Source organism: Lampetra fluviatilis, chromosome 34, assembly GCF_964198595.1.
Source record: "Lampetra fluviatilis chromosome 34, kcLamFluv1.1, whole genome shotgun sequence".
Lineage (NCBI taxonomy): Eukaryota > Metazoa > Chordata > Hyperoartia > Petromyzontiformes > Petromyzontidae > Lampetra > Lampetra fluviatilis.
This window is the reverse complement of record NC_136308.1, coordinates 5,840,742-5,866,007: the sequence shown is the minus strand read 5'-3', so window position 1 is coordinate 5,866,007 and position 25,266 is coordinate 5,840,742. Positions and strand designations below refer to the sequence as shown.

Sequence of the window (25,266 nt, the reverse complement as noted above, 5' to 3'; positions counted from 1 at the left end):
GCGCACGCCGAGGTATGCGAGCTTGGGGAGTTTAGTTTGTTGCTTCTCTCGGAAAGGAGAAGGGGGTTTGTTGTGGTGTGGAGAGATTGTATTTTTGTTCTCCCTCCCAGGTGGTGTCAATTTAGTCAGAGTTTTTATTATTTTTCAGTCGACAACATATTTTTGTCGAACTTCAGTCAAGTATCAGTCTCTGGATTTCACGAAGACATTCTCTTGGCATAGTCGCCGAAAGCAGCGGCAAATTTAGTCAACGCTAGGCGATTAAATATTCGTCTGAAGGCACGAAACTCACCACCCCCCTCACCCCCAATATCATAAAACTAAATACTAAACACGTTCGTCAATCACATCGCGGTCTGAAAATAACGCCTGAATACAATAGGTGACGTTTTCGGGAAAAGGCCCTCTTTAGTGGCACGTGATATCGAGGGTGTCAATGAAAGTTTGAGGCTGATGCGAATTACAATTTCAAAAATTATTTTTGATGACCATTTTCAAATAGGCCTATGAAGTTACTTGCGTAGCAGCTATTTACTAAATGACAAACTCGTCAAGAATGAAAAAAAGTATTTATCTTAACTATACTCATTTATATTAAAAGCATTAAATGTTGCAGGCACATTGCATTTCCCCAATATCTTCAGGTAAATTCAATCAGTGATCTTAGTAATTGTATTTATGCACTGTACTTATATGCAGACAAATACCATATGAGGTTCCCCTTAGTGCACTGCATTCTCTAATAACGTTTCTAAATTTCCTTAGTCAGCGCGTACATGACCTCGTCATAGTCAATCAGGTTTTGGTGGGGAGTAGTCATGGCCATCGTCACGCTTGATGATTTTTATGAAATCACCACAGTCACCTTTGACCTAAATAAAATACAATTTTCGATGACAAATATTATCATAGTCACTTATTTTGTTAACCACATTTACATATCCATGTGGCAATAACTCAAATTACCACGGTTGGCTACGTACGGCGCGAAAGAGATTCAACATACATACATACACTGCTACCAGCTTTCTCGTTTTATTATGTTCACTTCCTCGGTCTCTTATGCAGCTTGCTGTCTACCACAAAGGGCAGCTAATGCGTGCCTAATATGAGCCGGAATCCACGGCGGGTGCGGTGCCAATTAAAATAGCTCTTGCTGTGAATGTGCCGCCTATGTTTAATGACACCATACAACCAGGACAATATTGCTCATTGTTCCTTCCAAAATTGCACGCGTTAAATATACATGTGTAGCGATGTTAAATGTGTCACTACGGCGCCATAGAAATGGGCGCAGAGGCTAACACACAGTGGGTCACTCGGGGCATGGTACTGGGTGCTAGCAGAAGAAAGCCAGATGAGTCCTACCGACAGAGTAGGGGATAGCAGCCTCCACCAGCGCCGCAGGTAATCGCCAAAGAGTCGGTCACTGGGGGAGTGTGGTGGGGGCGGCTGGTGGTAGGGAGCCATGTGGGGACGAATCACCCCGGCTCCGGGTTAAGCACGTGATGGGCCGGGTGAGGAATGTGAGCCAAGGGTGAACGAGGGGACACGGGAAGAGTAGCTGAGAACGTCTAGAGAGTTCCCGAAGGGGGCGTGGTTAAGGGCGGAGCCAGAGAGGGAACAGGTGTAAGGTGGCCTGGAACCTTCGGGAATATTCCAGAAGTAGGCGCGGCCGAGGGTGGAGCCAGGCCGCGCCGAGGAGGATAAAAGGGAAGCTCCGATCGTATATCGGGGCTGTCTGCAGGTGAAGTGGAACCCAAGTGCTACGTCGTCGACATCGTGGGTCAGGCAGCACGTGGCTACTCTGACCCGATTATGGTAACCCGTATGTAAGAGAGACAGGTGCATTGTGGTCCGATGTGTAACAAGAGTGAGAGACAGGTGTATTTAGTCCCGTGTTTAACGGTGTTGTGTAAAGTGTAGAATAAACGTTCTTACCTCCTACATAATGTCTCTGAATGACTCACTACACATTTATAAAAAATAGATGGCTATGCAAAATACTGCAGATAACACAATGTTAAATGGTGCGCCTCCAGCGTTGTTTAAATTGAGAACATGGTGGTGATACAAAAAAAAAGACATGCACTCAAATCCCTATGCAACCCACATCGCCTCTGCGGGCAAGTGCTCTTAGTGAGCGGCCACCCTATTAAGTTAATTAATTAGTCACATATAATCAATCTCATGCTTTGATAAAATAAAATTGATAAAAATCTGAATTAGTTTCAGTCTATACAGCGCTTTGAATGTGGTGCATCGTGGATAACAGATGTTAGAGGCTACATGGCATTATGGGCAGCAGAGCGCAGTGTAGCAAAATACATGACAAGCGTGGTGAAGTACGATCAAATAAACCGCACGACCCACACGGCATAGAGAGACCATCATCCAACAGTGGATTGACAAGGGCTATTAAATGTACTACCAATCTCTCAATTGATCGCTCTGCATTTAAGTTACAGTTGATATATTCATCCCATTTGTGTTGCGAAGAATTACCAACGTAAATGTTTGAACGTGTGGCGGTGTTTTAAAGATCATAATGTCCCTGTCATAGCCGGCAGCCTGTCGGCTTGGCAAGATCAGACGTGGAACGTCACAAGAAACATCAGATTGAACGAAATCAATGACGAAACATAACACTGCGTATTGTTCTATTGTTGCTGGTGTTTACTTGGGCATGGCTCGCTGACAGACTCCCTCGGGAGCTCTTCACTCTCTGTGGAGGCCCTAAAGAGCTTGCGGAGTCTCAAATGGAAAAAGCATTCCGTCCTATCAAGTTACATTTGCGGTAGCCAGCATCCATCCCATATCCATTCCCTCCCACTCATCCTTCCTTCCCGGCCTCCTCCCTCACTCTCTTATCTTCTCACTTGTCGAATCCATCACGTCTCATTTTTCACAAGAGGCTTGTTGTCTCACTGGGCTCCCACCTGCATGAACAAAAAAACAAAGAACTGTCGTCATTATATCGACATCTACAGCCCTTTCGTGCATGCACCGCTGAATGACGTGCCTGCATCATTGCAAGTTGATGAAAGCAGGGAATAAATGTGGGAACACAGAAGTACAGCACAGCTATTTACTTGTCTACATTACCTTCTGTTGCCCACCAGGTAGCCCTGCTGGCCTATGCTCATCTTTCTTTACGGGGTGGTCATCCATTCGAGCAAATTCCGGGCTCAATCTTTGCTTAGTTTCCGAGCTCTGACAAGATCGTGCGCATTTCTCAGACGCTTCATTACTACGCTGCACGTCCATGTGGTGACACCTTATCTGGAAACCACCTACGCAAGAGGCAATACCACCGTTTAGCGCATCGACCACTCTCCCATCGTATCCTTATCGGCGGCAAGCCGACTATATTCAGGGTCAGTAAATCGACCACTCCCCTCCAGATGCAATCAGCTGATGAGCCACGTGAACCCGGCACCCTTGGCCAGTATATTGAACCACGCCCTGTGGATCTATTGAGGGATCACATCCACTGGTGGTGAATCGAGCACACCCTTCGAAGACCATCAGATGATGTGCGCGTACGAACAGGTAGCTCCGTGGAAGAACTAGCGGCTCGCAGACACAAGGTTGCGAGTTCAAATCCCTGGTAGAGGGCGACTTGGTTCTTTATTCCTCCGTGGTGTGTAACATTAATACTACGCTGTGGAGAAGTCAACAGTGAGTTTAACACGTAGGCTTTCGCGACCAATATTATTCATAATAAACGTTTTTGGGTTAGATCGCGTTATTTATAAATGTGTTGTAACCATCCACCACCCGACACGGCCAATCAGCAAAAAAGTGTCACGTTGACAAAAGACAAATAGTTCTCTACTTTAGCCCATCGGTGTGTTGAAGAGTGAAACCACATTTACAATTTTTGAGTACGACGTTTCGTTGGTAATTGCATCCAGCATCATCTGGCAATACGCCAGAAAATTGTAAATGACGCGATCTAACCCAAAAACGTTTATTATGAAAGTCAACAGTGGTTGTCATATGGATGGACTCACCCCTGTCATGGGAATGATGAATTTCCAACACTGTCTCAGGGCTGTTAACAGCAGATGAGCATCGCCCCAATGCCTATTAGAGCATGGAATCACTAATGCTTTGTATTTAAAGTTTTCTATATGTTGTTTTTGTTTGCTTCTCCATTTGCTCAGTTGAGCCGGAGAATCACTTTGAATATGTATTTAACTTTCGCTGTCCACATACACTGCTATATCAGGGCACACGGAAAGTGTCATACTTGCCAGTAGCCCTACAGGCTTACGAAGGGAGGGTAGGCTACGCATTACAGTATTAAAATATTTTGGCTACTCATTATTAAAAAAAAATGTTTTACCGCATACCGCTTAACAAAGCCAATCATGCAGGATCACAACATATTTGAACATTTTAATTGACATTTTTGCTTTCAGAAAATCGGTATAGGCATCCTACCGCTTAAGTCGGTAGGGTTGGCGAGCATGCGGTTTTAATATCAAACGTAATCAGCTGATGTTCACACGTGTGCGTGTGTCGCCTGCATAATCCTGATGCTAGCGTTATCATGAACAAACATTATCAATACACTTCTTGGAAGAGACAATCTGCCTGTGTAGGACAATGCACCGTTTAGATTTCAATCCCTTTACTGATATCGGAACATTGGAATTAAGGGCGTCTGTTTCGCCTAAAAGACGGCGTTAGCTGTGTTTTTCGGTTACACGAAAACACGTAACGGCTGGGCAGCGAGAAGGAGGAACAACATGAAGATTCAAGACGAAACACAGTACCGACTGAAGCCACGCAACCCAAACTGTGGACCACAGAGTGTACAACCCACTGTTGACCGCGCTCTTTCAACGGAGGAGAAACAGCAAAATCACACGAACTCTCTCTCTCTCGAAGCCCTCTCGTGACGAGCAGACATTGCCATTTAGACCCTGAACACATCGCCACACACGCAAAAGTAGAATTTCTATGGCTGACCAATATAAAAAATTGTCCTATAGCCTTAACAGACTGTAGGGGCAAGTTATGTTAGCGAGCACCTATAAAGGCCGACACGGCACACGAGGGGGTGGGTGGCCAACACCACGCCCGGCCGCCTTTGTCTCCCTCGTGGCGATGTTTACACGTCGCACCAGGTACTCATTTCAGACTGAGTCGACCTAGGTGAGGCCCAGGACCGGTTCAGATAATCGTCACTGGTGTTGGCCGTGAGCGGGAATTGATCCCGGGTCGCCAGATTTGTAGCGCAGCGCGCTAACCGCTGCACCACCGCTCCCCACTACACACACAGACATGCAGGTGCGTTCACGCTGTGTCTAACGCGTGCCTGTCAAACCGACCACGCCTTTTTAAAAGCCATCAGCTGTCACCCCACGTGCTGCACGAGCCCCCCCACCCTCGCTCCCCAAACAATAGACCCCCCCCCCTCTGCGCCCCGCCCCACTCCCATTCAATCTTCCTCCCGTCTATCGCCACCTCCTCCTTAACCTTCGCCCCACCCCTTCATATGCATATATCGCCCCGCCTCTATCCACCCTACCCCCCAAACCCATTCCCCCCACCCACTACAATTGCCCATTCCCTCTGTAATTAACATAACTAGCCCCGCCCGTTAATTATCACGCCCCGCCTCTTACCTTAGCCCCGCCCTCCATCTCCTCCCTCACCCCCCCCCACCAGCTTGTCAAGCTACCCGCCCCGCCTGGCACAGCGTGAGGTGATTGGTCAGCGACGCCCCCCCCACCCCCCGCGATGCTCGCCCCGCCCCCCGACGTAACGAGGACGCGGATTGGCGGAGGCGCCGTTAAGCGGCGCTCGGCAAGGACCGCCGCCTGAAAGATGGCGAGGAGGCGATCGGCGGCGGACGCGGCGCTCTCGCCGCTCCGGCGACCGCCCGGGCTACGGTTGCCGTCCCTCGCCTCGCTGCTCGAGCCGCTGCTGCTGTCGCTGCTGCTGCTGCTCTCGCTCGTGCAGCCCGGGGCGCAGGACTCGTTCCCTCAGGGGGAGAGGTGAGTGAGTGCGTGCTGAGTGCGTGAGTGAGTGAGTGAGGTGTTTGTGTGCGGCTGTTTGCCGGTGAGTGAGGGACGTTGGGGGGGGGGTGGTGGATGGGGCCACAGTGAGACAGGGCACGCGTGGGGGCAGTGAGAAGGGAGGGCATGGGCCTCAAGTGGTCCATGTGTCATTGTGAGTGGCAGGAGACTGGACCTGTTTGGTGACAGTTATGACCACAGGGCATGGATGGGGCAGTGGTGTAAGAGGCGGGGGGCATGGTAAGTAAGAGAGCGAGAGCATGGTTAGTGAGAGGGCATTGGCGGTGAGAGAGTGAATGGTTAATGGGAGGTAGGATCGTGAGAGGGCATGGACAGCGAGAGAGAGAGAAGTGAGAGTGACTGCATAGTTAATGAGAGCGGAGTGAGTGTATGGTTACTTAGAGAGGACATGGATAGGGTTAAGGGAGAGGGGCATGGGCAGTGAGAAGGGGTAATGTGAAGTGAGAGCAGACATGGTGGGTTCAGAGATGGCAGTGAGAGAGGCATGGGCAGTGAGAAAGATGGGGGCATGGTGAGTGAGGGAGGGAGGGCAGTGGGGGTGGCATGCTGAGTGGAAGAGTTCGTGGCTAATGAATGATAATGCTGTACTGTATATGAATAGAGGGCAGTGAGATATAGAGAGGGCAGTTATAGAAGGAGAGAGGGGGGCATTCAAAGTGCAGTGGGACAGCTAAGAACAGTGAGTGAATTGAGGGCAGTGTCGGTGTGAGAGGGGCAGCGTGAGAGGGGCAGCGTGAGAGGGGCAGCGTGAGTGGGGCAGCGTGAGTGGGGCAGCGTGAGAGGGGCAGCGTGAGAGGGCAGTCTGAGAGGGCAGTCTGAGAGGGCAGTCTGAGAGGGCAGTCTGAGAGGGCAGTCTGAGAGGGCAGTCTGAGAGGGCAGAGAGGGGGCAGTCTGTGAGAGGGCAGTCTGTGAGAGGGCAGTCTGTGAGAGGGCAGTCTGTGAGAGGGCAGTCTGTGAGAGGGAAGTCTGTGAGAGGGCAGTCTGTGAGAGGGCAGTCTGTGAGAGGGCAGTCTGTGAGAGGGCAGTCTGTGAGAGGGCAGTCTGTGAGAGGGCAGTCTGTGAGAGGGCAGTCTGTGAGGGGCAGTGTGAGAGGGGCAGTGTCGGTGTGGGAGGGGCAGAGAGAGAGAGGGCAGTTTAGTTCAATGGGCAGTGTCAATGAGGGTGAGCGGTGTCTGTGAACAAGGGCAGTGGCTTCCCCGTGGCCATGTCTATTCTACGTGATGGACATGTCACCCTGGGGTTGCCAACTCATTCCCATCTCGCTGCTGTTCACGTTATCACTGCTGAATTGTTATTACCACTGCGACGATTGTGTGTTTCCATGTTATTATTGATGTCCTCGTAATGCTCTCATTTATAGTGTTTTCCACATTAATATGTATGCAACGTGTTAAAATATTGATGCCGGTTGCTGCGTGACCACTTATTGCGTTAAATGTATCAACGTATTCGCGTATGTTGTATCATTGTTATTAAAATATAACGTGTATTTCCCCTACCACATAGTGTATAGGGCACTGCGTTTTGCAGACCGGCGTTTTTACGTGTCGTAAGAAACGCAGCCCGTAAAAAAATGAAGGCACAACAACGGCTCGACGTACAGATTGCATGTGTACGCATAGTCTACGAATTACGTCTAAGGCTGTGTGCGCGCGCGTGTGTGTGTCGAGCGGATCACAAGCGGAGGGAAAAGAGTGTCATGGAGATGACTGCGATGGAAAGGAGGCGTATAGGAAAGGATCTTTGCGCTGAGAAGATTCTATCGGCACGATTCCGCCCTCCGTGGGCAATCGCTGTCCCCAATCTCCATCACCCTACATATTGCAGCAGCTGCCGCCGCCGCCGTAGCTGCCAGCGATATTCATCTCGTGTCAGGAGGGGAGAGGAGGGATAGCACTCGCGGGGCTACGGGGCGAGCATGGGTGTGCGATCTCTTCCACCATCCCCCCCCGCCACCCCGCTCACCCACCACCCCGCTCACCCACCAACCCACCATCCCTCTCACCCACCAAACCTCTCACCCCCCACCCCTCTCACCCACCATCCCTATCACCCACCACCCCTCTCATCCACCACCCTTCTCACCCCCCACCCCTCTCACCCACCACCCTTCTCACCCACCACCCTTCTCACCCACCAAACCTCTCACCCACCAACCCTCTCACCCACCAACCCTCTCACCCACCAACCCTCCCACCCACCAACCCTCTCACCCACCACCCTTCTCACCCCCCACCCCTCTCACCCACCACCCCTCTCACCCACCATCCCTCTCACCCACCATCCCTCTCACCCACCACCCCTCTCACCCACCACCCCTCTCACCCACCACCCCTCTCACCCACCACCCCTCTCACCCACCACCCCTCTCACCCACCACCCCTCTCACCCACCATCCCTCTCACCCACCATCCCTCTCACCCACCACCCCTCTCACCCACCATACCTCTCACCCATCATCCTTCTCACCCACCATACCTCTCACCCACCACCCCTCTTACCCACCACCCTTCTCACCCCCCACCTCTCTCACCCACCAACCCTCTCACCCACCAACCCTCTCACCCACCAACCCTCTCACCCACCACCCCTCTCACCCACCAACCCTCTCACCCACCAACCCTCTCACCCACCAACCCTCTCACCCACCAACCCTCTCACCCACCAACCCTCTCACCCACCAACCCTCTCACCCACCAACCCTCTCACCCACCACCCCTCTCACCCACCAAACCTTTCACCCACCATCCCGCTCACCCATCAACCCTATCACCCACCATCCCTCTCACCCACCATCCCTCTCACCCACCATCCCTCTCACCCACCACCCCTCTCACCCACCAACCCACCAACCCTCTCACCCACCAACCCTCTCACCCACCACCCCTCTCACCCACCAAACCTTTCACCCACCATCCCGCTCACCCATCAACCCTATCACCCACCATCCCTCTCACCCATCAACCCTATCACCCACCACCCCACTCACCCACCAACCCTGCATTAAAGCTCTCTGGATTCTGGCTCTGAATGCGTGAGGCTCATATAGAGCGCGAGCCACGCTCGCCCGCCTACCTATCTACTCTTGTTGCGTGTCATTATAATTGCTGTGACAACATTGCCCCCCCCCCCCCCCATTTTTTTGCTTTACACCTTCGCATACAGTACGCAAACAACTGTGTACGCATTTACTTCACGTATGCCATTTTGCCACATGTTGGGTTTGTGCAACAGGGAGACCGGCCGGCGAGGTTGTGACCAGCCGGCTATTTTAACCGGTCCGGACAGCCAATGCTTGCCTTAAAAAGGCTGGTGTGCTTGGCTATCTTTAGACGCTACTGTACCAAGCAACTGGGGGGGGGGGGTGTTTGGGGGGGGACACACAGCCAGGCAGCCGTCTTCGCTGACTGGTCGTCTTAGGGTGGGGGGAAGGCATTGGCACACTAATACCTGCCGGAGTAGCTGTGTTGAGACTACTCAGGGGTTGGGGACGTGGGTACATTTTCATCGTGCCCTGCCACCACTGTCAAGCCAAGGCCAGCCCCCTGCCCCCCCCCCCTCCCCCGTCCACAATTTGCTCACCTTTGCCATTCACTCAAGTGTCGTTCCTTAGGCTGTTTCGGGCTGAACGGATCTGAGGGAGGAGAAAGAGGATCCGTTTGTTCCCAGGGTGATAGCTGCCCCATGTGACTTGATCTCGTGACACTTGCGTGTGATATGATTGCGTTATAAGTTATGGATTGTGTTGCGGTGGTCATCAATTGTTGAGGCCTATTTTATTTATGTTTGGAAAAATATTTTTAGCACTGTGTAGTTTATTCTCTTTTGTTAATGTGTCATGTATTATTTATTTGGTATAAATAATGTTACAAATAAAGAATATATATATTTACTCTCCAGATGAGTTATTTGTGTTCTTTGTGCAATATTTTATTGTGCAAAAATCCACATGCCATTGTTCCTTTCATATATTTCTACATGTCTGTGTTCTTTATTTATGTGTTGACTTTTACTGGCCATGTTTTTGCGCGGTATATAACTTAAGTTGAGTGCAAGCGATATGGGTGTCTTCCTGTTTGTTTTTCAGTGACAATCACATGACATAAACAACATTTATCATTGTTCATATCACCAACAATCTACGTCATTCTTTGGGTCTTTCGGTAAAGTCACGTAGATGGAACAATAAAATATGAAAATAAAGTGAATAAAAAATAACGACGTTTCGATCGCAACACAAGCAATTCTCCTGATGACGATTGCTTGTGTTGCGAGCGAAACGGCGTGATATTTTTATTATTTTTTTATTCACTTTATTTTTTGTTCCATCTACGTGACTTTACCGAAAGACCCAAGGAATATGAATTCCTGCAGTCACGAAAGCCTTAAGTCAAAATCTACGTCATTGCAACAATATTCATGTTAATATCCACGGCACATGCATAAATATTACCAAGATAAATGTAAAACTACTTTACAACCAGAACTGAAGCCACACTATATCCACAACCAGTATATCAATTACTACCACATAACCCCTACGAAAACCACATAGTACAACATCTGCAATATAACTACACCCGCATTATAATCACACCTTTAACCACATTATTACCGAATATAACGACCAATTTATAACCACAACCAGAATTGTCAGAATAAAATCACAAGCACAATATAACACACAAACACAAAATCCACATTATAACCATAACCACATGATGAACAAAACTAAAACCACCATATAACATCGACATAACCACAGCCATAATATTATTTAAAAAAATATGAGCACATAACCATCACCACAACAACGCCATTATAACACTAACCACAGAATGAGACCCATAAGTTCAACCACCCAATTTCCATACCTGTCAACCCCTTATCAGTGCCTAACTTATTACAGACCAATTCAGACCCTCCTGGTCACCCCGTGCCTTTATACATCTCAGCGTTCATCCTACAAAATCCCATCACAAGGGAGAAACACAAACAAATAGACCAATATTTTTTTGCCCGTATTGAAACCGGCTGTACGCCATATGGACCTGAACTCAATTTCCCTGTACAAGAATACGGGTAAACCGTATGGGTTTGACAGCTATGCATTGCTAAACACAATCATAACTCCCACATAGCCACAACTAGCACCTCCGATTAGCACGGTTGGCTACGTATGGTGCGAAAGAAGTTCTACATACACATAACCGCAACTATAAATACCATATAACCACAACATCCACAATATAACCACAACTACGACCACAACATCCACAATATAACCACAACTATAACCACAACATCCGCAATATAACCACAACTATAACCACAACTGTGACCACAACATCTGCAATATAACCACAACTATAACCACAACATCAGCAATATAACTACAACCACAACATCCGCAATATAACCACAACTATAACCACAACATCCGCACTATAACCACAACTACAACATCCGCAATATAACCACAACTATAACCACAACATCCGCAATATAACCACAACTATAACCACAACATCCACAATATAACCACAACTACGACTACAACATCCGCAATATAACCACAACTGTGACCACAACATCCGCAATATAACCACAACTATAACCACAACATCCGCAATATAACCACAACTATAACCACAACATCTGCAATATAACCACAACTATAACCACAACATCCGCAATATAACCACAACTATAACCACAACATCTGCAATATAACCACAACTATAACCACAACATCCGCAATATAACCACAACTGTAACCACAACATCCGCAATATAACCACAACCGACGGTGCGCTCAGTGGAAGGTGCCATGCCACTTTTCGCTCCCCAAATGTGGACTGTACCAACTCGGACTCTGAGAGCAAGGGAATTGTGCATGCGAGTGTTGCCTATTAAATATTGTGTTTTTTTTTGCCCGCTGCAGCATGTTAATTGTAAGTAATACATCAATGTTGGGTAGATGTGTTACGTATATTTACTCACCTTACACAATTTCCCGGGGAAGTCGTAGGCAAGATGTTTTTTTCTTTGCGTGCGTGTTTTCCTCCCATGTACCGTTTGGGAGATCCAGAGCGTGACAGACGGACGGACGGACCCTTGACAATTTTTATTTTATTTTACATACCTGTAACAGAGTGTGATTTAATCAAAAGAAATGTACGTTTGGGCAGTGCATAACTTTTAAAATCATTAAGGCAGGTGTCCAGACATGTATGGACCGTAGTACACTTTGAGTCGAGAGAGAGGGGGGAGATTTAATTGCATTTTCAATCAGAACCAAACAAGACCCGTGGGATAATTTTGCATTTGGAGATTGAAATGTTGCAACCCCTACTTTCTCATCCCTTTTTCATCAAAGGACTTGTGGCTTTCCAAGCAGACGACCAGACACTTAAATCAGCGTAGCACAGGTCAACCTTTGTTCAAAAGCAGCTGAGATAAGAGGCAACATTTGTAAGATTATATCGTGCCACCTCTTAGTAAAGTTGATCCATTATACAAGTAAATCTGTGGCGCTTATCTAACATACATCCACCGCGGCCACCTAAAAGATTGCAAAGACTCCCTGTTGATAAAATGTTAATAATCTCTACAAAATATTACGTGTCACCATAACGCAAATGTCCTTAACGTGTGAAGAGGGAGTATTGTGTGGTGCAAAGCACAGAAACGATACAAACTTCTGCTTGGACAAACACAAACCCAAATCTCGATGTATTCATTAACAGTCTGTAGATTTTGTTTGTTATCGTAGTGCAATATCGAGACAGTAAATATAAATCAATGCGGATAAAAGTCAGCCTTTTATATTGGAAGAAAGTTTTTCCAAAGTGAACGCGCTTATGTGTATTGAAAACTACAGTATATCGGAATTCTTCTGAGTACAAGTTCACAATGCACGGTCAACCTGGTCCATGTTACTTATCACGAAAATAAATATACCGTCTGATGTTGAAAATGCACGCTCTCAAAATAGGCGAGATACTTTAGTATGGCTTTCTGGACAATTACCTGCAAAGGGGCCGTCCATAAATGACTTCACGTTTCTATTATTACTTTTAGTAATTTTTTATAAAAAAAATTTTACCTACGTGACTTTACCGAAAAAAACCTAAGAGTATAAAGAAAGTTTGCTGCTAAATGGCCTACAGATTACGTGCTGTGTGTGTTTCTCCTCTGTTACACCTTCCCATTGAATTTTCTCAATGTTATATTCCATCTGTGAGACCTACAGGATAGGTGCTGTCCTGAGTGATGGGGGCTCATTGTTCGTTGTAATCCACACTAAAGCTTAATGTTGCTGGCTTTTACTCTGGACAAGGCTCTCGTTTAGTATTTTTTTCCTCAAAACAAAAAAAGCTATGATGGCTCAAATACAACGCTTTCATCACTCAAAATGCATTTCAAACGAGGGAGGTTGTGTGTAGCTGACAGAGAAAATTTTGTGCAGCCGGTTCCCCCCCCCCCCCTTATTCAATGCAGGAAATGCCACGGTTGTCTGCTTCGTGCATCGTAAAGCAAATAAACAATGCCTCTAAAAAAACACCTTGGGAAAAAGTAGTGCTTCTTGGCAGTGTTTTAAGCGTGCAAACGTAGCCGGTCTAGTCCCACCGCTCAGGCAGATTAAATTGTAGCAGTTTAGTGTTCTGAGAGAAACCAATTAAGTAATGGAATAGAACAAAACCCCCATTATGAAATGAGACGAGATCTACAGATTTTGAAGAAAAAAAACTACTTAATAGTTTTAGTTTATTTATAAGCTGCTGTACTGGTCTCGAAGTGTGTATAATTATTTACACCTGCGGTATGTATGTTGTGTAAGACAGTGGAGAGAGATGTTGTGTGTGATGACATTTGAATGCGTCTGTGACTAAATCACCTGCAAGGCACCCAGTTTCATCAGATCTTGGATGCTAAGCAGCGCTGAGGCAGGATAGCACTTGGATGAGCGACCACCACCCCCCCCCCACAGGCACCGCGGTGGCGAGATATTTACTACCTTGCCTGGTATACAGGAGGCCGTGGGTTCAATCCACGACCCTGACGCCTGCTGTATATTTGGGAGTTTGCGTGTCTCTCTCCCCGTGGTCGCGTGGATTTTTCTCCGGGTACTCTGGCTTTTCCCTCCACATTTACAAACATGCGTCTCAAGTATTTGGCTGCTATAGATTTCCACACGATAAGCCACTTTGTTGAGCTATCATTTGTTGCCAGGTCGCTTCTGAAAAAGAGCTTATATAACTCAGTGGGCCTTACCTGGTCAAATAAAAATAGTTTTTCGTTTTAGTTTAGTTTATAGTGGCTACATTGTCAGCAGAGGGCAGTGCAGCAAAATCCATCGTACCGTACTTCTATGGCCCCCCCCCCGCGTCCATTCTCATCGCCTTCACTGATCCTGCGCTTGACCAGCGTGGCGAGTTATGGTCACGTAATCCCCCGGCAACCAGCACGGTGTGGGAAGGCCCTCGTCCACCAGTGGTTTGACGAAAGGGCTGTCCATGCGTGCACGTGTACGCTAAGTATTCGGAGAGGAGTGGCATCGTGATTGCTTCGCTCGCTTCTCTGCTCTCCGAGTTCCATCCCAAATGAGAGCCGTGGCCAGGTCGTCCTTAAATAAATGCCTGCCCCCCTCCCCCTTCTGCTGCAGCCGCTGCATTGAGAGTGTGCTCCTCATGGCCCCTCTCCAATCCTATTTTCATGTCGGTCGGAAGACAAAGGCACTTCAGCAATACACTCCACACGCCCTCCTCGCGGACTGTCGCTACGAGCTCGTTTGTACGAGTACGTACAAGCCATGGCCCTGCTTGTGTCAATTCACTTGCCGTATGAGGGCCTTCCCGCGCGCAGTGGGTCGTGGGGGTTATTTGACGATGCTCCACCGCACTGGGTGGGCGTCAGTGCGGTTTGGTGAAGGAGGGGAGTGTATATACGTTGGAAAGTCGAGTACAACAACGGAGTTTGCTTCACTGCGCTCTGTTGACTGAAACATAGCTCATTTATCCATTTGATATTATTTCGGGGTCTTTTTTTGTTTTAGGGATATGCGTTTCCAGTATTCCCATTAAGATGCGAGCAGTGGAAACTAACGTGAAAGAGTGCCGTGTGGCTTTGGGTAAAGAGAGAGGCTTACAGAATTGGAGGTAGAAGTAGTTTTGTGGCATTGTTTTCCAGAGCCAATCTCTTGACTTGGCGTGACGCTCACCTGACTGACAATAGAATTCCAGAATTATATTTCTGCGCCTCTTGGAAAAAAAATATACGATGGACACAATGGGTTGTGTTGCATATATTTATGAAAACCCCTGAAAAAAAAAGTATATAACGAATGACCACCAGTCTTGCCTGCCTGCTTAATTGGAGCTCTGTCTTACCATCTAGTGGGGCATCTGGGAATTTGTGGGCGAAAATTACCAGACAGGTGACATGGTGTGACACAAGCACAAAATGGACAAAAATATATTCCCAATTGTTCTATCGGCGTCATGTCGTGGGACAAACGTATTTAGATTCGTGACTCTCGCAGTGAGCATTGCACCCACCATGTGTCATAGAAGCAACCCAGAAGATGACATGACAGTAATTCTGCTGAAGTTGTGGCAGAGTGCTTCTGTACGTCTGTAAAACATATTTTTTTACCACGCGTCAATCCGACCATTTTTTTATTCTTACCGATACAGTATGCATAAAAAATAACAACGACCTTTCATGCAATTATGTTTTTTGTGCAGTCATTGGTAACTGGGCTGAAACGATGAACTTATGTACATTGAAACTCCAGTTTATTCGCAGGTGGCCGCTGGGATTCGAGCGGAGTACTCGGCGGTGGTGCGCTGTTGACCGACGAGATTCCAGTACGGTCGTGGCAATATCTCCCTCCGAGTAACCCTGCCCCCTCCTGGGAGCACATTCATAAACAGAGGGGTAAAGATAATTTTAAAGTGGGTGCTCTTTAACCTCATGGGCCACGCTAAACAAGGGGCTCCTTTATTGGATCGTGTTGGCTTTTAATTGCATTTATGTACATTTATTTGGCAGCCTGCTCTTGCTTAGCAATATATTCTGCTGCAGTTTTGGCAGCTGCCCTTCGCCTGCCGCTAAATTGTTATTACGGAGTGGCTTGCTGGCCTTGTGTAAATAAATACTTCATTTCGAGCCTCGAGTATTGGAGTTTAACGTGTGTCTGGCAGATTGGTATTTTGCTGCAAATGTTTGAAACGGACCCCAGCTTTCCCTGCGCTCTTTGATCGCATTTTAACAATATCATAATTTTCTGCCATTATATTTAATCCCGATTGTGCTCTGTGCATCTTGTCATGAAACAATGTATCCATTTAAAACTGGAAGAGCGATTGCAACAATTTGTGTTGGAGATCAGCCGACAGAAGTGGGTATCACAGATCTACATCTGAGATCCATTCAAGTTACCTCTGTTCCACACAGTAGAGAGCACCACTTTCCCACCTGCTTTGCCACTGAGAGTAATGTTTGTCACGTGACAGTCAAACCAATTTGTTTCATTCTCAGGTTTCGAATTGAGCCGAACTTAGTGCAGCACCAAACTTAATATGATGCGTTGCAGTCTTTGGTGACCGGGCTGTCTGGATATGAACCCAGGATATCAGCGGTACCATCTTAATGCACTGAACTCTGGGCCACCTGGACACCTACTCATTGTACAACATCTTAACACGTTCAAGTAAACATTGTGTTCGGTGGTGTTGTACGTGGTGGAAGTGTGCGTGTTATTGAAGTGTGCAGATATAATCAAGCACTCGCAGACTTTATAGGAACTGTGCGATAAAAGTGTCAAGTAGTGCTTTTGTCCAACAGTGAACAGAGAATAACTGATGGTTTATCATCTGTATCACCACTACAAATCGATCTCTGTTTCAAAAAACATGAATAGGGAGGCTTAAGCATGGAGAGGATCTGAACCAGCAGTAGAGCATGTCTGAGAATCGTGCTCACATTAATTAAGGTGATGGTGATGACAGTTGTATAAAAAAAATGTGCAAATGCCTGCATTGTAGAGTGACAAAATAAATACGCACACGTGACATGCCTCCTTCATTTCCAGTAAAGAGAATAGTTCACGCGAGTGCTCCCACCGTGTTGTTTATCAGCCCGGTGTGATGGCTGGGAGGCGCACGAGGATATGACATCAGCAAGTAACCCTGGAGACAACAAACCTGGGGCAGAGGCCGCCGCTTCACAGACGCAAGCAATCGGGCCCTCTTTCGACCACCCCCCCCCCGTACGAACAATTCGTACCAATGATTCCGTGATACCTGTCGTAGATGCACGTGTGCTCAATATTCTGGCCATTTGACTGTGGCATCATTTTGGTCGGTCGGTCTTTTGTTCGGCGTGTGCCCGGAGGATATGTGTTTGTTTTTTTTCCCCCTCCTCCAGTATACATATTTAACAAGCCATGCACTCCCACCGCCCGGTTGTAGTTTCTGCGCAATGAGCGTGTGTGGGTTTTTTTAAATCCTTTATATTAAGTTCGCTTGCTTGCTTGCGTGCTTGCGTGCTTGCTTGCTTGCTTACGACCGTGCAAATCTTTCGGTCGTTTTTTAACCCACTTCCCGTGATCCAATCGAGCTGACATTTTCCACACCGACTCGTTGTGCGAGACAATTAATGTTCGTGAAAAAAAATTCCCAAAATTTTACACTGTTTAGGGAAAACAAATTAAATATTTATTTACCAATTGCTTAATACTGGCAGACAATCATCTGACCCATAGGTGGCAGCCATCTCAAGCCAGAGGACGAGAAGACTCTAACCGCCACGCATATAAAGGATTTATAGTGAAAAACGTTGTTTTTACGGGTTTACTTGTTTGTTGTTGTTGTGTGACGCACCACGCAGCTGGCAACGTGGTTCCCTGCATCATCAGCAGCAGTAGGTGTGGGCGCTGTCCAGCGTCGTTAATGACGTCAGTCGATGACGTAGTGCGTCAGCTCGCTTGTGACGTCTGTTGCGATATTCTGTGAATCGAGCAGTCTGGGTCCACCCACGTGGGATGTGGTATTCGTGTCCTTCAGATTACTTGTATATATTTATTTTGCTGCTGTAAATTTCCACGCGATGATAAGGACACTTCAGTGAGCTGTCATTTGTGACTGCCCGGTCGCTTGGCGATATGTCTCAGTGGAGCGTACCTGATAGAATAACAATAGTTTTTAGTTTTATTTGTATCTTTTATTTTTAAAGTGATTGGCTTACCCTTCCTATACTTTGAACTCCTGTCGTGTCTTCTCGACAGACCTGCTCTCCACCTGAGGATGGCTGCTTGCGTTGTGGCCGAAACGTCGTGAGAATTATTTGATTGTCGTATTTTTATTATTTCCATTCTACGTGACTTTACCGAAAGAACCGAGAAGATGAATCCCTGCAGTCACGAAAGCTTTAAATCGAAAAATTCCTGTCGTGTTTTTTGTATTATTTGTTATTGTAGCGTTTTAACCTGGCCCTACTGGATATCTGTGAAAATAGCTTTTTAGCTCATCGTATTTCTCCAGTATAAATTCAGATTCCGATTCCCGCTATTGTCGCTCGATGGGCTCGCGAACTTCCTCGAGTGGATGCCGTTCTGCCAGCGGTGGCCGTGAGCCGGCAATTTCAGTCTTGCACTTTTACATCTTACCATTTTTAAATCCTTTACATTAAGTTCGCTTGCTTGCTTGCTTGCGCGCTTACGACCGTGCAAATCTTTCGGTCATTTTTTAACCCACTTCCCGTGATCCACTCGAGCTGACATTGTGCACACAGACTCGTTGTGCGTGACAATTTATTTTCGTGAAAAAAAATTCCCATAACTTTACACTTTTTAGGAATTTTTTTTTTATATTTAATTACCAATTGCTTAATGGTGGCAGGCAATCATCTGACCCATAGGTGGCAGCCATCTCAAGCCAGAGGACGAGAGGACTCTAGCCGCCACGCATATAAAGGATTTATAGTGAAAAACTTTGTTTTTACGGGTTAATTTGTTTAACTATTGTCTCCTGCATTAAAGGGCCCTTAGGGTGTTGTGGTCTGCAGAGGCTAGTGGTAGTGCAGCTAAATCTATTGTTGTACTGTATTGCTATGCACCCCCCCCACCCTCCACCCCCACGTTTATGCATCCACCTTGACCAACCAGCATTGACCAGCGTGGTAATGTGCGGTCAAATAACCCCCCCCCCCCCCATGATTAAGGGCTGCACGCGTACAGGAGGGGATTGGGAAAGAACGGATTGTTATTTTTCACATTGAGAGTTTTAACCAAAGCAAAAGGTGCTATACTGTGGTGGTTACAAAAAAAAGGGCAGACTGATTTAGTGTGTTCCTAACTCTTAAGAGCAGCTGCTGTGTACTGGCATGAATAAGCACAACACAAAGACCGAACCCTATCAGCTTTTCCTGGGAAAAATGAGTCACGCCATTGAATTGGCTGTTGTTGAATGGGCTTGTATGCCATCGTGTTGGACACACCAAACACAGGGCAAGAGTGCTTGACTGAGCTGTAAACACATAATGGCTGTGTGTTGAAAAACATTGTGTTCCAAAACACACTCCTATAAGTGCTCCATGCTTATTTTGACTTGCAGCTACATGATTCGCAAATAAATATAACAAGCGAACGTTATTAAACAATAACTCGTGCACCTTCCCGTTAGCTTTTTGTGGCCGTTGCCTCAAGCCTTCGAACTGTGTTCTGCTTCTCCAACTGTTACGTTGATTTGTCAGCGAGATTGGATCCGAGGCTATTAGGGATTGCTTCAGATTGGGATACCTGATGCGACGTCTCCATGACCATTAGAAGTTGGACCCGTGCCGTGCTTGGTTGTCCTTGGAATGGCTCAACGTGGCTCATTCTATATTTGAAGCTTTCGTGACTGCAAGGCTTCATACTGTTAGGTTTTTTTTCGGTAAAGTCACGTAGGTAAAAAAAGAAAATTAAAAGTTTTATTAACTTTTAATTTTTTCTTTTTTACCTGCGTGACTTTTTAGTAACTTTTAATAAAAAATTTTTACCTACGTGACTTTACTGAAAAAAAACCTAACAGTATCAACGTGGCTCGTTTGTTTTGCCAAACACACAAAGCCTCGGCCCCTCCCATTCCGTTCTCCCTTACCTCTTTTCTTCCCCAAGCTAAATTTATATTTTTGGTCATTCCACTTGAAACAAAAGAAATACTGCCGGCTCGTCTCTCTTGCGCCGTGAAACCTGTGGAGGAGTTACGGACTGTCTCGGAGGGTTCATCGCATGAGGCCCAGTAAAGCTGGTGCAGGAATTGGACCGAGCTTGTCCAGTTCAGTGACCGGGCCCGATGCACAAATACGATAACCGCTTCTAACGCCGTTATCCGGCTTGACCACCTGAATGTGAAATTGTAGTTGTTGCTCCGCATCTACATCAGCCGCACGAAAGAAGAAGGCCAGGCCGGCTCGCTATTTAAGCGGCCACGTGAATGTGGCATAGGTGACCCCATTTAACGTGGCTTCTGGCAGGGGGTGCTTTCGCTCTTGCAGCTTCTTCTATGCGGAATAAGCTCCCATTGACCATACGACAAATCGGCTCCCTTTTATAATTTGAAATCGCTCTGCAGAAAAGTTGTCGTTTATTGCTGCCCACAGCTGATGTGTGCTGGGGCTTTGTGATGTTCAGCGTTTTGGCGGTGCTGTTTTCACGAATGGCTCCGTGTAAAATCGAACTATCGTTATTGTAATTTTTTTCTCTCGAGACTTTCGCTGATCTCAGGAGCTAAAGTGTTTTACTGTCCTCCCCGCCTGGTTCATGTTGCAGTCGCCTCCGTACCCTTGGTCGCGTTCGTTTTGTTTTTGTGGTGTTCTCGTACCGTTATTGATAGTATTGTGGTTCACATTGTTCAGCATTTCGGGCTGCAGTTTTTATGAATGACACTGTATGAAATAAAATGTTAATATTACGTAGAATAGTGTTGCACAATATATGGTGGAATTAACTTAAGTCCTTGTGGCCAAAAACAGGATTAAGATGCTTCGGATAATCTTCTTGCATTTACGTTTAAATTGGAGACGTTTTCTGGTCTCGTGGCTATATATATATTTTATAATCCAAAACGGATTTTTCTCAACGGCCAATTTCTTGGTTTCATCCGATGCAGTCAATATCAACTGCATGGGTAAAATCGTCAGTCATTCAATTAACTGCGTTGGGCCCATCTGACTTAAGCGCACTGGAATTATGTGGCTGTGTGCGGATTACATAAGAAGCTCCGCCATTCGGCATTGTGAACGTCATCTTATCAGGAGGGCTTTAAAAGCTGCTTTGTAATTGGGGTGGCTGAGGGTTTTGACAATTCAAAAGCGCTGGCCTGTGTGATCAACAGCGGGTTGACAGCGAATGAAGACGAGCTTGCAGTGGCAGTCTCACGTGTGAGTGTTATTCACCATGGGGCATTCTCTAAACGGATCCACGATGCGGTAACAACAAAAGCCTGGATATAAATGCAGCGCCTCCAAGTCACGCTCGCACAGAGGTGGTCCGCTGGCTTTGGGGTCTAACAACTGTGTTGGGAGTGTTGAGCTGGCACCGGCATGAGAGATCGTGGGTTCAAACCATTGCAAAGCACTCGTGATAATTAAACCAGGTTTGTCAAGGAATGGAATTCCCTCCCAAATAGTTCTGCTTGTTGCTGGCCACTTGAAGTCTCTCGGGGGTCTTTGCGCTCAGGAATATTTGTAAAAAAAATGTAATTAATACCAAATTGGTCATTTCAACTGTCAAAAATGCATTCGCGAGCAAATACTGGTCTCCCTCGCTCTACGCGGTAGTAGATGCGTTCCGAATCAAGGGGGGCATGTATCGAAACCCCCACGAGATGGCTGCCTCCCGAGTAGCGCATGCAGCACGCACACAGTGTTGTCCCACGTCGGGCCGCATACGAGTAAATTAAAAGCACGTACTCTACAGTGCACATTGGATAGAAACAGGTTAGCCGCGTATATGCTAAATCGCACAAACCGAACCCTCAAAGTGTGGGAAACCTGGGTTTTCAAATTATTTATGACTATTCTTGTTTGGAGAATACTGTATCCACCTTTTCCATTTTCATTGACAAACGCTCTTTTTTTGCAGAGCATATAAACAAAATGTGTCCCGAGTGCAGGTGACTTCAGAAGTAATTATGACATTTTCTTTATCTTTTCTGTGGCAGGGTGGTGCTTTGTTAGCCAAGGCATGCATCACCTTGCTTGTTCAGCCTACCCACCTGTCTGTGGTTCTTCATCGTTGAGTCATTTTCTCTCGCTGCGAGCGCGAGTGAACGCTGTGCCACGGCGCGTTCCAAGTCGAAATTATAACAAAAATATTTTAATCTCGCAACGTGACACCCCGTAGCACAATTGGAATATAATTTATAGGACAAAAGGCAAAGGCATTTGTGTCTTGGGTTTTCCACTTTGCGAACTCCAAAATAAACGAAAATCGAAATGACAAATGGTTGTGTGTGTTTTGTAAGGAGGAGGGAGACGTGATGGATCGTAGAGGACACTCGCCGTCATGAACCGTGCTGTAGCAGCATCTGTTCCTTCGGCTATGCAGTTGGCTGCATGGCAGAATGTGCATGGACAACCCTTTGTCAATCCACTGCTGGATGATGTCCTCTCCCCACCGTGCAGGTCGTCGGGGTTATTTGACCATCCATCACCCCGCTAGGCCGTGTGAATTGGTGAAGGCATGGAGCATAGGCGCCACAACATAGAACTACATTGCAACAATGCATTTTGCTGCACTGCGCTTTGTTGCTCGTCACTTAGCCCAACAGCAGCATATAACGACCTGCTGTGCATGGTGGTTGCCCCGCCTGCTCATCAAACCCGACTTGGCTCCGAGATCTGACGAGATTGGGCACATTCTGTGAGATTTGGTCAGAGGCGTTGGAATAGAGACGGCGTAAAAGGTTTTCCGTGCGGCCACTGTGCATTAGTGTCTTGATTCACTGTTCAGCGTATCTTCTGACTGCGCGAATAAGCATGCAACCTCGCCCATTACATAACTTTCTTGGGGGTTCCGATTACAAAGTACACGGGCTAGAGGGTGCCAGGTGCCAGGCTATAACAGACAGGAGACCCCATTTCACTTTAGTACCAGGGTCCATGTCAACCACCGCTAGCTACTCTGCTGCACCAAATCCTAGCATTAAAGTCGCACCGTTGAGATGCACAGACCCTTTCAGACATCCATTCCCCCCCCACACCTTTCAATTTGGCACGGTTGGGTACGCGCGCTGCGAAAGAAGTTCATCGTACACGTACGCCTGCTTGCAGTAGTGATTGCAGTGTTTCTGAACAAGCTGAGAGCTGTAATGTAAAATGTGTGGTTTTGTAAAAGGTCTCGCAATGAATGGCCTGTGTACAGGTTCGCCTGTAATTTCTGTAAACATCCCACTCTCCAGTGCAATTTTCTCTCTTTTTGCACTCTACTTCAAGTCTTATTTTTTGAGAAACAGCATGTGACATTTACGGAATATCAGAGCGTAATAAAACACGGTTACAGATATTGATGGTAAAGCGTGTTCTCATAGTAATTATTTGCTGCCCTTTGTCAATTGACTGCTGGATGAAGGCCTCTCTATGCCATGTCGGTTGACTATACATCACCACAGTCTTGGTTAGTGGGGGGGTCGGAGCATAGGGGTGGTTCAGATCTTGCGCTCCACTGAAGTTAGTCGTGTCCGAGATTGGTCTTGGGTCACTGGGCTCACGGTCCGAACACCACTGCACCGCTGCTCAACGCCATATGTTCTTTTTATCGGATACGCATTGTGTTTAATTTAAAATTAAATATAAAAAAACATCGGCGTGCTAATTTCAAGCGTATACTGTAATATTATTACACGCTTGGAGCTAAACGGAGCTCAGTAATGCTACCTAATTAATGTAGAACAGCTTCTCGGTACTTTACTAGCTTCCAATTCAAGGCTTAAGATACGATCCCAAACAGGAACAGTTTTTTTCGATTTAAAGCTTTCGTGACTGCAGGGATTCATCTTCTTAGTTCTTTCAGTAAAGTCACGTAGAAGGGAACTAATAAAATAATAAAAATAAAACATAATAAAAATACAATTCTCACGAAGTTTCGGCCACAACGCAAGCAGCCGTCCTCAGGTGAAGAACAGGTCTGTCGGAAAGACAGCGTCTTCACCTGAGGACGGCTGCTTGTGTTGTGGCCGAAACGTCGTGAGAATTGTATTTAATTATATTTTTTATTTTTTATTTTATGATTTCCCTTCTACGTGACTTTATCAAAAGAACCAAGAAGAGGAACCGTTCTTGTCGTACGATTCCGTAATGGGATTTGTGTTTGGCCACCGAATGATCCGGGCACATTTTTTTGGTCGTGTAACCCTCCAACAGCTGATTTAGCCAAAGCAATGAAAACTGTCACGTGTGCAACAGATTAAGGCGCCAATTGTTATTGTTTTGGCTTCACGGATATGTTGTAGAATAATAATCTTGACCAAATGTAGAAATTGGATACAACATTTTTTTTGTTCTAGATTTGAAGCTTTCGTGACAGCAAGGATTCATACTTTTAGGTTTTTTCAGTAAAGTCACGTAGGAAAAAAATGAAATTAAAATTAATAAAAGTAATAATAGAAATAAAATAATAAAAAATCACGACGTTTCGGAGGCAACACAAGTCTCCGTTCACTTGACACAGCACATCTAGCTGTGACGGTCCCACCTGATGACGGAGACTTGTGTTACCTCCAAAACGTCGTGATTTATTATTATTTTATTTCTATTATTACTTTTATTAATTTGAATTTCATTTTTTACCTACGTGACTTTACCGAAAAAACCTAAAAGTACGACATTTTTTTGCTTGATTGCTTGAAGCTTATTTGGGTCAGAAGGCACACGACACAATATTTGGCCTCACAATTACATTTGCCTTACCCCAATAATCTGTTATGAACCGTAATATTGGCTGCTCAAGTTGTCTTGTGGATACATATATTGCCCGTGTGTCCCTGGGGGTTGTCCAACATTAGTTTAAAGCATTGGCAATGATAAAATAAACTTTGAAATCATGTTTGAGGGTATTTGTGGGTCATCATTCTCGTAAAGAATCAAATAACGTTTTGCCATTGTAATGAATTTAGCTCCTCTAAGTGGCTGCATGCTTTTGCATGATCAAATCATGTGCAACAAA

At 46.3% G+C, this 25,266-nt stretch overlaps 1 protein-coding gene across 1 annotated transcript in view; it reads left to right on the top strand.

The window, feature by feature from the left end:
* Positions 1-5,816: 5,816 nt before the first annotated feature.
* LOC144944318 (voltage-dependent calcium channel subunit alpha-2/delta-2-like) overlaps positions 5,817-25,266 on the top strand; it is a 107,791-nt gene continuing 88,341 nt past the window's right edge. Inside the window, exon 1 of the mRNA XM_078872382.1 lies at positions 5,817-6,011. Within this exon, the coding sequence (XP_078728508.1) occupies positions 5,842-6,011 (170 nt within the window). The 5' untranslated portion in view covers positions 5,817-5,841. The remainder of the gene's footprint in view (positions 6,012-25,266) is intronic.